Source organism: Micromys minutus (assembly GCF_963924665.1).
Source record: "Micromys minutus genome assembly, chromosome: 1".
Taxonomy (NCBI): Eukaryota; Metazoa; Chordata; class Mammalia; order Rodentia; family Muridae; genus Micromys; species Micromys minutus.
In genome coordinates, this window is record NC_137969.1 from 77,792,940 (window position 1) to 77,808,286 (window position 15,347).

Consider the following 15,347-nt stretch of genomic DNA (forward strand, 5'->3'; position numbering starts at 1 on the left):
TGCTCCAAGTCCTGATCTTTTACTCAAGGTTTGGTCACAGATGGCAGTTCTTGAGACGGAAAGAAAAAAAAAAATCCAACTGTATAAGTAAAGTTGGAGAGTGTGAGCCTCCAGTCTGTGAAGATAAGGGAGAGACTGATGCTCTGGGAACCTAACCTGGTCTTAGGAAGTGAGAAAGAACAGAGAGCGCTCTGGAGACACCAATTTAGCCAGCCCATTGAGTAGCTTGCACTCCAGGCGCTTTAGGCTCTAAGAGTCTCAAGCTTGGCATCTCCCAAAACACCTCGGATACCCAAATTCCCACTCTGTTCGGCCACCCACGGGCAAGTCCCCAGTGCAAGAACGAACTCTCCTGGCTCAGGCACTGGCAGACAGACCTTCCGGAGACTCTGAGTCTGGACTGCAAAGCAGGACCGACCAGAGTGCACTGACTGGGCTGGGGGCTGCTGGTCGGGGGGCACAGCACGAGTGGAGGCGAGGGGTGGAAAAAGGAGGGGGCAGCGGGTGGACTAATGATGAAAAAGTCTCCTCCATCCTGGCTCCTTAATTAAATGCATGGAAAGAACCAAGGCGCGCACATCTGGTTTCAATCTACAACCCTTTGATGGCATCAAATGTTCTTTTCCCAGATCAGGGCTGGAAGTTCTGGGCTAACTATGGCCGTTTGGAGCCCAGAAACCGTTTATACACACTGGGACCCTTCCTCCTTTTCAATTCAGTCTCATGGCTGTAGGAGGGGAAATCTAGCAATCAGGCAGTGGGGGGAAACGTATGTATGTGTATGTGTTTAAAGAACATAAAACGGCACAAATAAGCACTTACTATTTTACTTACTGGCCTTATAGTAACTCATTCCTAATGAGACTATTAAAGTTGTTACCAGATTCCAACAGGTCATGAAAACACCGTTCAGCACCTCTCTGTCCTCTGTAGAGACCGGTCACAGACTTCAACCTGGGCTTCCTCAGTCTCTGTGTCTGCCAGGACCTCAACCGGCTGGATCTAGATTAGCACAGAGCTTAACCGCACCCCCTCTCCCCAGGCGCCCCCAGCTCCTCCTGCTCTCCCCTAGCTCCTTCAGCCCTGTCTGCTCCGATTTGGAACAGCCTCGGCTACACGTAAGAAATTAGAACATTGGCAAGGGGAGGGGAATGATCAGGACGAACTTTTCTCGGGTTTAATAAATATGTAAATTTTCTACTGTCTGAAGGCTGGAGATTTCTGGTGGCAGCGAAAGCCTCGAATCCATCCGAAGCTGAAGACTTCTGGATCTCCCCAAGACGTCTTTAGATCGCAGAGAGCCTCCGTTATTATCGCTCTTGTTATTTTATTGCATTATTTAATAGGCTGTGTCTACCCAGCCAGCGGAGCTTTAATAGGCTTGCTCTTTTTTGCCTTTCCGTCTCATGCTCTCCCTGCGCTCTCCGCCAAAACAAAACGGCAGGAAAAGTCGCTGGGGGCGGCGCAGCAGATTTGACTGTTATAGATGTGCGTCTCGTTCTTTTTTCCCTCGTAACCAGTTTGCTCTCAGTCTTTATCAAAACATGCAAATGAGATTTTCCAACAAGACCTCAAACAAATCCGAAGGAGTTAATGCTGAAACAAAAATAGTCAGCCCCGTTTTAAAGTGACTGCGGGTTTCGGGCTCTTTTCTGTCCGTGATACTACTGCAAGGGAATGATAATTAGACCTTTATTTTAAAAATCCAAAGGGCTCTCTCCTTAGCTTCCCTCCCCTTTCCCTCCCTCCTTCCTCCCTCCCTTCTCCTCTCTTGCTCCCTCCCTCTCCCTTTCTCTCTGGCTCTGATGTTGGCAAAGGGGTTTTCTTAATCAGACTGTTTTTTCGGTCCGAGGAAAAGGAGGTAGGAGATTGTGATGGAGAAAGGGGGTCTGTAAAACGTCAGGCGCCGCACAAAGGCTTTGCCACGTAATTACAGGCTCCTATTAAGTGGAGATCTGCCCTCCCAGGGGTCTCCAATTTTCTTGTATTCCCTACAAAGCCTCCTCTCCATGCCAGTCTGTGCCTTTTGAAGTGCCAGAGAGCCTCTTGATCCTACTGCGAAGGGAAAAGGAGCTCCGCACGGAGAAGGGGGAGAGAGCGGAGGGAAGGGGGACCCGCCATCCTTCTGCAGACTCTTGAAGCCCCACTTCTTTATTTCTTATTTTTCCCCCTCCTTACGAAGAGTAAAGTGAGAATCCTGCTCTCTAATACATCTGCAAGACATCACTCTCCTGAAATTCTAGTCACTCCCGAGAATCCACAAGAGCGCAGAGAGAGGGAACGCGTTTTCTTGAAGACATTTTAAAGTTGGAACAAGCCTTCTTCTGTTGGTGCTTGAACTCTTGCCGGGGGAATAACTTTTTTAACCTCTTTCTCTACTTTTTTTTTAATCCACTTTGATTCTTCTCTCCACCCCTTCTTCTGTCTTCTGTTTGCCTAACTCCCCCGCCCTGTTGGCCTCCCCTTTCCTCTCTCTCCCTTATTATTATTTTTAGTGTCTACGTGTGGACGCTTTTTGAGAGTTGGAAGGGATATATATATATATTTTCTTTCTGATTTAAGCATAGAGTGTTTGTTTGTTTGATTTGGTTTTTAAACTTTTTGGTGTGGACTATCTATCTCTCTGGACCGCGCCGGACTTGGCTTCAGGCTTCAGCATAGCAACCGAGGCTGCGGGGAAAGTTACTTGGGCCGAAAGTTCTGCACTTCAGAAGGGGGTTCTCTCTCTCTCTCTCTCTCTCTTTCTCTCTCTCTCTCTCTCTCTCTCTCTCTCTCTCTCTCTCTCTCTCTCTCTCTCTCTCTCTCTCTCTCTCTCTCGCTCTCTCTCTCTCTCTCTCTCTCTCTCTCTCTCCTCTACTCCCCCCTCTTTCTTCCCCACTCGGCTCCTCTCCCCCCTCACGCCCACAGCGTTTGGTGTTGATTCGAGCGGGAAGAGGGGGGTGGGTGGGATTGGAGGGGAGACCATGACCTCCAGCTACGGGCACGTTCTGGAGCGGCAACCGGCGCTGGGCGGCCGCTTGGACAGCCCGGGCAACCTCGACACCCTGCAGGCGAAAAAGAACTTCTCCGTCAGTCACCTGTTAGACCTGGAGGAGGCCGGGGACATGGTAGCGGCACAGGCGGACGAAAGTGTGGGCGAGGCGGGCCGGAGCCTGCTGGAGTCACCGGGACTGACCAGTGGCAGCGACACCCCTCAGCAGGACAGTGAGTGAGGGGCGCATGCTCCGGGGACTGTGTTCTGGGGACACCGGGTGGAGGCCCGTGAAGGGCGGCGGGAGCGTGTTCCAGGATTCGTTTTCGGGGAGACGAGGCTTTAAGAAGTTAAGAGTCTTGGGGAAAGTGGCTGATCGCTGATCGCAGAAAGACCGATGAGAAAAAGAGGGGGCTCCCCTAAGGGTGTAAGCCTAGTGGACGCTGGAGAGAGGCCGGATGGTCCAGGGACGCTGGGAGGCCAGGCGATCCCACGCAGAAACTCTACGGGGCCACTGTCTTTAGCCGGGGCTGCATCTCGGGTTGGTGCGAGAGCAGCGGGCAGAAATTCCGCAGGCGGGGCGTCCACGCCCGGGTAGGAACTGTCTGGCTAGAGCACAGGCTACACAGCCACCTCGGTTAGAGAGGACAGAGAACAAAGATGCAGGGCAGGCTTGAGAGCGCTTCTTCGCTGGGGTTGAGGGGAAAGCATTGTGCTCTGGAACCTGGAAGACAGGACTAAGGTCGCGTAAGCTGTGCTGTGTGTGTGTGTGTGTGTGTGTGTGTGTGTGTGTGTGTGTCTGTGCTTGCGCGCGCACGCTTGACCCAAACCTGGGAAAGGCGAGAGCAGCACTGGACCGCCAGGTCCTTATCGCCCGGGCTTGCTCTCTGACCCCTGCTGTCATCTCTACCAGTGTCTAAAGCCCACCTGTTAAGGCAATCCTGGATGAAGCTAGGAGAATGTTCTTTAGAAGCAAAACAGGAGACTGCCTGGCTCGATTTAGCACCATATTTGCACCAGGAAATCACAGGTTGCAGGCCCAGGTCCTTCAGCACAGCATGGTCTGCTGGTCCCTGGATGTCCAGAAAAGTGTATGTAGAAGCTGCCTTCCCCAGCCTTAGTTACTGACGACATCATCCCCCCCAAAATGTTCCATCTTAGAGTTATTAACTTCACCTTTACAAAAAGACTGACTGAAAGTGTCTATATATCATGGTCCCTTAGTATATCACACGCTTGTCACCTAGCTCATTCTACAGTCAGATGCACACAGAAGTTGCAACAGTCTGGACCCAGCAGGCAGAACTCTCTAAAATGACCTCTTTCCTTGTCAGTATGTGCTGGTCGCTCTGTTGGAGCCTGACGGGCCCTCTGCCTTTCTGACTCTCTCAAGGCACTGTCGCTGTTAGACTTTCAAATAACAATTTTTTGAACAATTTTTAAAAGACATTCAAAACAAACTGGCATCAGAAACAGCTGGAAAGGGTTCCTGGGCACAGTGAGGGGAACCCAGCTCACAGAGGCAGGCCACAGGAGAGCCCTATTTGGCCAGGGCACTGGCTCCTACTTCTGCAGGTGGTTAGGAGTGAATTAGTTCAAATGACAGTAACTTGGGAACAATCAACTCTGGATTGGGCCCACTGAGTACCACACGATCTGGATGAAGAAATTTGGACTAGCCATTTGAATTATAGAAACCAGTCTAAATCACACCCAGGAAGAATCAGGGTCCCCAAAGGGCTAGGTTGGAAACTATAGCCATTCTGTATAGAATTTGAGGGAGTCTGATCCTGGTATACCTGCCAGCATCATGTGGATAAAGTATCTGAAGCTCTAGTAAAATGGACTACAAACTTTATTCAAAACCTTCGACTGGGGAAAAATCTAAAACAAAATCTAGCAAGATGGTACCTGGAACTGTGTGATTCTATCAAGACAGTTTCTGTACAGCTCATCGTAGATCTCAAAAGTTATCAGTATTTGAAGAACTAATGTTAGAACCTCACACCACCACCACTATCACCAGGACCCATACACTATCCCAACAGAAAACAAGTGTTACAGAAATTGCTGTGTTGAAGATCAGGGTGGGCAGGAGAGAGAGATGATAATACGGCCCTTTGCTCCCCAAAAGACTGATGTGTAGGGAAAGCGGAACCAAGACTGTCCTCAGCAAGCTAGAACTCCAGGGTGGCAGTCAGCTTTAGAGTCTGTATGGGGCTTGAAGGGGACAGAACACACTGTGTTTATTTGTTCATTTGGCTTTTGTTTGTCTGTTTGTTCTTTAAGGAAACCACAGAAGGGAATGTGGGGATTGTCATGGTTTTACAGTGAGCATATAGAAAAGCTAGGTTAAGGAAGCCATGGGGGAGCTGACTTGGAGGGCTGTACTGAATCTAATGGTTTTTGTGAGACTCAGGCCTAGAGCCACCAAGGTCACATCATGCATATCCCCTGGTCAATCTTAACGGATTTCCACAGGAGTTGGAGGACCTTATGCCCACACAAAAACGGGACAAGACCTCATGAGCACGCTTGCAGGGAATTCAGCCCCATCTCATACTTGTAATGAATGGAGAGAGAATGGAGAGAGGACCCAGGGAGGAAAGCAGGCCTTTTAAAGTTTTCCTAGGTAAAGGATACACACCAAATAGGGCAGTCACCAGTCAGCATAAATGCAGGGCGAGGTAAGAGGTATCAGCGAGTAGCACTCAGGACTTAGAAAGAAGTCAGAAAGACATACACACATGCACAGGGCTGACGGTCTTTGCCTTTCAGGGAGACAGACTTCGGAGTTATACTAAGAAGCTATTGCTTTTGGAAGCAGATATTTCTCAACCTTCCCCTTCTCCATAGGAGGTGGTAACAGGGGAAACTTAACTCTGAATCAAGCAGCTCCGTGGTGCCCATTCTCACTCTTGAGCAGCAGGTAGAAGGCAGAGGTAGCTGGGACCTGTGACTGGGTGTCACTCTCTCATTTTCTGGCTTGTAGGGGACAGCAGAGCTTAGTATAGACGGAGAAGCTGCGGATTATATTATAGGGAGTCTGCAATAGAGGAGGGCTGCTGCAGGAGATCTGGCTGTAAGGAATTTAGGGGTCACAGTGGGGGTCACAGGGGGACTGAGAAGTTCACAGCCAGTCAGGTGCTCAGAGTGAGAAAAGAAAATACCTTTCAAAGAGATGGAAACACTGAACAGAAGCTTTAGGCTCCCAGCTGTACGGAGAACTGGCCTCCCGATCTATCTGGAGGAAATGAGCATTTGGTCCTAACACACACCCTCAACGAGTGTCTTAATTTTGCAAAACTTTGCATTTCAAACTGGTCAGCTATAAAGAGTTAAGAGTCCTGATTGGCCTCTCCCAATGGAAATCTGTAATCCGGTGCTCCGACTCCTCTTCCTGGGTTGGGGACGACCCCCACTCTGGTTTCTTCTCTGTGAAAGGACTGCATTTATTACTGATTCTTTCAACCCGGTATATTTCTCTGGAAATTTTTGGTTCATTTAACACTGTTAAAATTCTACGGCTAATGTAGAGGAGGAACGAATGTGTGGTGTGTGTGAGGTGTGTGGTTGTGTGAACTCCGGTGATAGCAGAGAGGGGATAAGTAGGGAGGGAGGAAGAAGTCATAAAAAGAGGCAGACCTATTCTTGGGGGGAACAGTTCATCCGGCTGTCAACTTCTTAATTTCAACTTCTGCAAACTCTTAAAAAAAAAAAAAACACGCCTGCCTTCCACATTCCCAACCTCTAAATTAGTGAAACCAGATTGTCCTAATAAGACCTTTTGTTGGAAACACATGTAGTCATAAAAAGGTAGACGGAAAGTCAATTAGACACGCGCGCACGCACACGCACACATTCACCAGCCGGCGCTAAGTGTGCACCCGGGCACAGCTGGGCCCCGGGCGGTGGTGGATGTAAATGGGGAACAACAGCGGCGAGGGAAATCGATTTGTCACAAAGGCAGAGGTGTAAACACCGGCCAAGTATCGCCCTCGGAACCACCAGCCCTCTACTCTCTGGCCCAGCTCTTCAGTTTCTCCTAAGCCATTGGAACGCCAAGGAGAAAACCTTCTCTAGGGCGCTTCCCAGTTGGAATCTGCATCAAAATAATATCAATTCCCTCTCTTTCCCGCAGCGTCTGGCTTCACAATAGTTATGGTGCCACAAGTGTCTTTCTTGGCGCCACCCTGGGATTTGTGCCTCATGCTGGTACTCTGAATTTGAATTCAGGCCTTAATTCAAGATGGAAACAATGAAAACAAGTCCTCTTAAGGGTGGCCTGGGAATTTCTCCCTTCACCCGAGCAGGGAATTAAAATACAGGCGCAAAGGAGTCCCCAAAGCCCGAAGTGTAACTCAAAGGCTGATGGTGAATTGTTTATTTTACATACAGGGGCAGAGAGCATCATGGTTGCCTCCTCTTAAAAATGTCATAGAAAAAGATAATTTAGTAACTTTGAAGTTTGGGGAGCAAAGACTTCTTGGGGTTTGAAGAGTCAGGGAATTGGGCCCAGAGGAGCTAAGGACTCAGGCTGACCAGCCTCCTTGAGGTTCCATATAACTGAGGGCTTCACTGTCCTCGTATTTCTGTAAAACTCTTCTAAGATATGTAGCTTCCTAGCCTGAGATCTTGCTCTGTGTTGATGAACTAAAGAGATCCTCTGGTTGGTCTGTCACAATGGTCATAGGTCACAGCGCTAGGTAGCAAAGCTGGCCCGATCACACCAATGCCAGTAGCCTCTTCCCAGGGCCACCATTCTTGATTTAACAGCAGGAGTAAATAAATCATTCCTAAACCAACAAATGCCACCCCTCATGCCCCCTGCGAAAGCTAGCCAGTACTTTTCTATTTCAAGGTTTTTAAAGAGTTTCGACCACTATTTCAGGCGCCCTATGTGCTAAAGACTGTAGATTCTCAACTATTACAGTCCCTACGCCAATTGGATGCTTTCTTTTAAAGAATTTACAATTCTCTTCCTATGCGGTGTTATCGTATTCACTGAAGTAGTGAGGGGAACCTCCACCAAGACAAAGCAGGCAAAACCACTGGGAATGCCTGTACCCAGAAGTGGCAAAAGTCTGTGCCTGCAGGGACCTTGCACTATGACCCCAGGGAGCCTTCAGCTTAAGGCTCCATCCTCTTTGTATGCTGTGGAATGTTCATTTTATTAACTCTGTGGAAGAGCCACATGAGGAACCACTTTGAAACTGGAAAAGGGTATTTATAGAAAAGGAGACGGGTTTGCGCTGCATTGCGGGTGGGCAAAGGGGCAGTTCTAGGCAACAGTATTCTTCCTCCCAAATAAATAGTAAAATGAATCTCGGCAGGCTCTATCCAAGTATTGGATAGAGAAACATTTATTTTTAAAAAACGGATTATTTTTGTTGTTAAATGCTCAATTTTCTGTGGCCATTTGTGAGCCAACAATTAGAGAGTTATAGGCAGAGCATGGATATCATGAGTCACACCTCGTCTATTTCCGTGACTAACTCTGATGCTCTGAGGTACCACCTTCCATGGGTTTCCTGTTTTTTTTTTTTTTTCTCCCACTTTATCAAGAAAAAGATCTGTGTGTCTTTGATAATGGAATTGATCTACCAGAATTTGGATTCTTGGGGAGAAAAAAAAACCCACAAAACCTTGGAGCTTTCAAGCAAGCGATCAATATTCTCAAACAGTAGTGAAAAGCATCAGCAAAGTGGCATGCTCTCCTTTCTTTCAAAATGCAGCTTCTGGTTAAGCTAGTATAGGTAAGGACATCAGAGAAAGGACAGCAAGGCAGTCATGGATGTTTCGGAGTTGGCAAGGTTATTTTCACAGAACGATGTCTTCACTGGTGACTGAGTGAGTATTAGCAGGTTCTTCACATCAATAGACTGGAGTTCATGCAGACCTCTAAGACACATTGGCTTTAAGAATAGTAGGATTTCATTGGCTTGGAATCACTTAATTAAGAAAATCAGAAGCTGACTCCGGAGGGTGACAACCTTGGTTGTTTAGTGGAATGGAATAACTGTATTGTGATGACTTAAAGGCTTCTTACGAAAGAAACAGAAATCATGTCAAGAAATAAAACTTACAGTGGCCTTTTAGAGGAGTCCAAAGACAGTCGAAACTTATAATTACATTATGGGGTCCTCGAATGCAGGAACAAAGGACTGGGTTGTGACCGCATATATTCTTGGGTCCTGAGTGCCTAAAACCCTTGGCTCTGCTGCAGAATAAGGAAGGCTCAAGTCCTGAGAATCCCGGACTCCTTTTTATGATTATTGCTTCCAACAGGCTCAGCTTCAAAGGAGGAATAAACTTGGAATGTGCATGAGAAGTACACTGGTGTGTGGTATTCTGATGTGTGTGTGTGCACGTGCGCGTGTGCACGTATGTTAGGTAAAGAGAAACTAATTGAACAAAAAATTTTAAACATAGCCTTTACTGTCTCTAATTTTAACTGCTTTTGTCTGTGCGTAGGCAAAGATACAAACTAACCTCCTCCACCTCTACCCACTTCCTGCTAATCCACCCCCTACCCCCAGGCCTTATGCAGGGTAGGATCACCAGCCTAAAGGCTCCTCCTTGACTTTTCTTTCCAACAGGGGCTGCAGTTTTCTCCGGGGCTGAGGCTGGGAAGTAGTCTGCCTTTAAATACATACATACATACCTACATACATACATACCCATATATATATGTACATACATTCCGCAGCCAAGAGACACAAGCTGTAAGAGTCTTCTGCAAAACATAGGACATCTCCACAGCACAGACACAGCCAGAAGACTGGCTCTTCAGCTGCTGGAGCTGGTGCCTGGGTTCTGTGGAGAAAGCATATGGATGTGAGCATGATTCTCTCTCTCTCTCTCTCTCTCTCTCTCTCTCTCTCTCTCTCTCTGTGTGTGTGTGTGTGTGTGTGTGCGCGCGCGCGCGCGCGCGCGCGCGTGCGCACTCGCGAGTGTGCGAGCATCTGGCTGGTATTAGTACGATATTTCAAACTGCAATAGAACCCCTTAGGGTACCTGTGAGTCTTTAAATAGGACCGGAAGTCTGGCACCCTGGAATGAGGGTAAACCCTTTTTCCCCAAAGGAAGGCAATTAACTGCCCTAATACACTGGAAACTCTCAATTTCAAACACTTGAAATCGCTTCTGATCCCCATGCCTGACCCTTTATGGTCAAGCTTCAAGGACTTGAAGATAAATCCTGGATGCCCTCTGTAGATCTCAGTTCTTTGAATTCTCTTATTACTCAATGGTGGCTGGAAGAAGACAAGGCAATCCTGGGGACACCGCAATGGCTGAGTGAGAAGACTGTTGTTGTAGTATAGATGACAGCAGATACAAACATTTCCAGATAATCTGACCCAAGACACCCAGTAGCAGTAGAGGCAGGAGGCCAGGAGTGTGAGGGAGATTATTTCCCACAGTCCCGTGTCAGAGAGTGCGAACATTCATCCCAGCCAGCTATTCCCTCCTCACCGCTCATGGCCTTATATGTGAAAGGACCTCACAGTACTGGAGAGAGGTGTAGTTATAAACAAGCAGAAATACAGATGGCTGTTCTCAGTTATATTCATACAGGGAAGCCAAGTCTTTACAAAGGAGACTCAGAAAGACAGCTTCAAGGCCAAAGGGCCCAATTCAATCAAAACTTGTGCCAATCGCTTAAATTCTGCGAACCATGGGTCCGGCTGGCCAGCAGTAGGTATACTCAGAGAACCACTTTTCCTCTCATGTTTATAGGCAACCATTTCTTACTACTCCTGTGCCACACGGCCGAGGGCTTGGTCAGATTGGCTTGGGCCTGGTGAGTGGTGAGAGGCTTATTTTCCAGCACCCTGCCCTTTTCACTTTTTATACTTTATGTCTTTGCCTCAACAAACTCAGTGCTAGAATTGAAAATGTCCCTCAAGCATTATGTTCCGGAATCTTCTGGGAGGGGTGAATGTTAAGCTCAGGTATGCACACCATGACCAATTTTACCTGTATATTTCTTTCTCGCTAATTCGGTTTATTTTTAATCTGAGGCTTCTTGAGACAGGGTCTCACCATGTAGCCCCGAGTCTTTGGAAACACATTGCACAGACCAGAATGGCTTTGAACGTCACAGTGGCGCTCCTGCCTCCGACTCCTGTATGTTAAAGCGATAGCTGTGTACTCCAGCTCCCCTTGAGAAACCTGTTGGTTATTGTGTCCTGTTCCCTTTCAGGGTAATTGATGACTTCACAGAACTGAAGGCTCTAATGAAAAAAATTGTACCGATTCTAAGTCTTTGCTCGTTGTCCTTCTTGTGCTCCGCAATTAATCTAGAGACGGAAGTGGCACTAAATAATTATTGGCATCCCAGCTCTCTGGACCACTTTCTATTAGTGTTTCTTCTCCAAGTACTACCATAGCTCATAGCAGCACAGAGGCAGTTGTCAGCTGTGCTTAGTAAGCTCTTTCTGTCAAAGGCTTTCATTATCTAGTGGCAGTACTAAGCACTCAGCACTTTCCATCAAAGGCTTTTATTATCTTTTTATTATCTAGTGGCAGTACTAAGCACTCAGTACTTTCTATCAAAGGCTTTCATTATCTAGTGGCAGTACTAAGCATTCAGTACTTTCTGTCAAAAGCTTTCATTATCTAGTGGCAGTACTAAGCACTCAGCACTTTCTGTCAAAGGCTTTTATTATCGTTTTATTATCTAGTGGCAGTACTAAGCACTCAGCACTTTCTGTCAAAGGCTTTTATTATCGTTTTATTATCTAGTGGCAGTACTAAGCACTCAGCACTTTCTGTCAAAGGCTTTTATTATCTTTTTATTATCTAGTGGTAGTACTAAGCAATCAGTACTTTCTGTCAAAGGCTTTTATTATCTTTTTATTATCTAGTGGCAGTACTAAGCACTCTAGTCTCCTCTTCCCACTCCGGCTTTTTGCCCAGGTTGATATTGTCAATAGCCATTTGTATATAATTGTTCCCTGTTCACAGCTAGACAACCCTATTGAAGTCATAGACCTAGGTATGCAGCCACCTACTTGATATTTCTGCTCCAGTGTCACAAAGGGGATTTGGCCACAGAGATAACAAAGTGTGGAACTCCCTTCCTTTTATCCTCAGACTTTCCTGTCTTCCTGGGTGGCAACACGTGGCAGAAGTGAAGCCGTTCACATCCACAGCTCTCCTTGCTTTATGCCTTTGCAGGCTTTGCAGTCTCTAACTGCATTTGAATTTACTTTTTAAAAATGTGCATAAACTCCTCCTCTTTTAAATTCCTAACACATCCATCTGCACCTCTTCTCCCTTCCCTGATAGTTCATTTCACATTAGAACGCACAATTGCTTTCCAAACTTTCCAACAACAAGGATAAATAAATCTTGGCCCTTTTCCCTTCTTCTCTTCCTCCTTCTCTTCTCTTCTCTTTTCTTCTCTTCTCTTCTCTTCTCTTCTCTTCTCTTGTCTCTCCTCTCCTCTCCCTCCCCTTCCCTTCCCCTCCCTTCCCTGCCCCTTTCCTCCTCCTCCTTCCTCTTTCTTGTCTTCTCATTCTCTATGGTCTTCATCTCCATCCTCCTCCAGCAGCTTGCTGTGCTCATAAGCCTAAATCAGGAGAGAAGCTGGCTTGCTCTCTGCCCTCCTATGCTAGCTGGAAAGGTGTATTCCTATGTAGAAGCCTCATTTCTGTGTCTCAGCTTTTTATGTGGAAGGAGCTGGCTCTGTACATGCTACCTTGCAAGGTTTTAGTCCCATGACACTTCTTTGGGACACCTCTGTTTAATTGCAGCCCCTGCAAATCTCTTCCTGGAGATGCTCCCAGTGCCCGTTCAGGAGACACTTGATGCTTCCCTACTCATTGTTTACTTATTTTCTAAATATTTTAGGAGCGAGAATCTACCTTGAAAATTTTCTTAAGACTAGGGACTGGGCTGGGCCATATTTCCTCAGACACTGCATAGACACCTCTGCATGGAGGCTTCATTCCACTGACCCTGTCTTTCTAGCTGCAAGTGGTTTTTTTTTTTTTTTTTGTTTTTGTTTTTTGTTTGTTTGTTTTTATGTTTTTTTAATAAAATAAAAATGAAGTAGTGCATGTGTACATTCTAGGAAGCTATATTTATTTATATGAACATTTAAAATGAAAATGTAGAGTTGCCATTATGTTACTACCCTGAGGCAAATACAGTTAATATTCTGACAGTGTTGTGTTTTCTTTTCAGTTTTGTTTATATGATTTTTGATTATACGGCATTAACATCTTTGATGACTGATTGTTCTTTAATCAGTAAAGGAGTTTGTAAGCACATTTCCAAATATCCTGTTTCTTTTTAAACAAGAGAACACATGAGCACGTATCTCTCTTGTCCTCATCAGTGAGCAAATGCACATGCAGACAACAAGGAAGGTCTCTGGAGGGTTACGCAGGCCCCGCCCATCGATGTCCCATCTCTCAGTCTCTCAGCTTTCTCAGCTTCCACTGACTTTCTCCTGCCCCACACTTTCAGAGTCAATGCTTTCCTTTCCTTTTCTGCCTGTTCTAACTGGGAAGCTTCCCCAGACATGAACTCACGTTTTCTGAGATTGGGAAAAGCTGCCTGTGTGTAAGTGTGCTCCACAGCACACTTAGAGAACGTTCCACAGGATTAGCTTTTGACAGGACTGGCAGGGAGAATGTCAGCCAAGTGGGTATGAAGTGGAGACTAACATGGGTTCTTTTATTTTAGGTTCCTGGGTCTTAACATTTCCTTTTATCAAATGCTGGAAGATTTGTACACTTCTTTCTCCTTTGTAGGATGGTAGCTATAGTGGCAGATTCACTATCCATTGAAGTGTTTCAGCAAAGGAAGAAACATTTTTTTTAAATCAAACATAATGAAATTTATCCAGACAAGAACTTTTAAAGTGATAAATATAAGTAAAATATGAAGTTGTTATTATGAAATCTATTTATAAGCCATTCCAAGGAAGATTATCATTAAAATATTTGCCCTATGATTTCAAACATTTTATTGGAGGGAGGAATGAATAATAACTCTAACACCAGGCCAAATAAAAGTTTAGCTTATGAGTTAGATATATTTTATATAGCTCAATAAGTACTCTTTCTCATTCTCATTTGATGGAATAGAGTAAGCATGATTTTTGAGAATTAAAAAAAAAAAGCACACTTACCCAATAAAAGTTTCTGCAGTTCCCCACACCTCCTTCTGAAGAAGGGGAGAAAGAACACCCAGAGAGCTGCCTGCCTGTAACCAGATGTGCCTTCCAGCTGCTCTAATCCCCAAGACTGGGGGAAGACCACAGGATGAATCCCCAACACATTTAAGAAATAAAACGTAATTTAGTTCATTAATCATGGAACCAAATTCTGCAGTTTAGCTAGACATATTTCAAAGACTGAATCCCTTCTGACAAGAGAAACAGAAAATAATATCTCCGCACACTTGACTGTTACAATCTGTTCTCAACCACCCTCTGGGGAAGAAGAGGCAATTTTTCCTGAGCCTGATGATTTTTAGGGCTTTTATTTAAGTGTTTGTCTTTCGTCTTTTCTGCTTTCTTTACCTCCAGTATCCTGCTTTCTTGAGGTGGCACACACATTTGTTTTCTGTGGTTGAGGTTTGTTTGTTTATTTATTTTTTTTCAAAAGAACAGCACTTCCGTGAGGGAGACATGTAACACCTAATTCACTCACGCTGCTAGCTTACCTCAGGCAAATCCTTTATTACTTGGATGACTTACTTTGTCATGAGGTATTGATACATGAAAAACAAAGTGGTATAAAATATATAACTCTTTCACAAAGATCAAAACCACACACTTGCTGCTTTATCCCATAAAGCTAATTCTGAGGTGATGGGACCCTGGAACTGTTTTCAGTTTATGGATAGGGGTTTTCTTGTGTGTAGAATCTACTATTCTGAAGTGACTTATTCTCCTGATCCCATTTTAACTTTTTCCCTTGTACTATACTGTGATCCTTGATGTCAATCAGATTATTTTGGGTGCATTTCTCTTAGAGGACAATATGAATTAAGGATGAGCCAAGGAGCTACTTTACGACACGTCCCCAAGCTGTGCAAATATTTGAAAAGTAATCACATTCTTTGCTATTAAGCAGTTGCCCTGCCTCCATTTTTCATGGGAATTCAGTAAGCCAAGGAGAAATTGAACTTGTAAAAATAAACGAAAGACAAGTTGGACTTGGTGGCTCAGGCCTTTGATCCCAGCACTCAGGAGGCAGAGGCAGGCAGATCTCTGTGAGCTCCAGGAGAGCCAGATTTTATAGGGAGACCCTGCCTTGAAAAAAAACAAACAGATAAAAAGGAAGTAGAACTAAGGACTAAATGTATGTGCATCAGTGGACAATAAAAGATAGACTTTTTCAAGATTAATTTATCA

The 15,347-nt window shown here is 45.6% G+C and overlaps 1 protein-coding gene across 2 annotated transcripts in view; it reads left to right on the plus strand.

Moving 5' to 3' along the window:
- The first annotated feature begins 1,961 nt into the window (after positions 1 to 1,961).
- PRRX1 (paired related homeobox 1) overlaps positions 1,962 to 15,347 on the plus strand; it is a 66,771-nt gene continuing 53,385 nt past the window's right edge. For both annotated transcript variants that reach the window (XM_080917361.1, XM_080917362.1), the window contains exon 1: positions 1,962 to 3,204. In XM_080917361.1, coding sequence (XP_080773487.1) covers positions 2,964 to 3,204 — 241 coding nt within the window. In that variant the 5' untranslated portion in view covers positions 1,962 to 2,963. The remainder of the gene's footprint in view (positions 3,205 to 15,347) is intronic.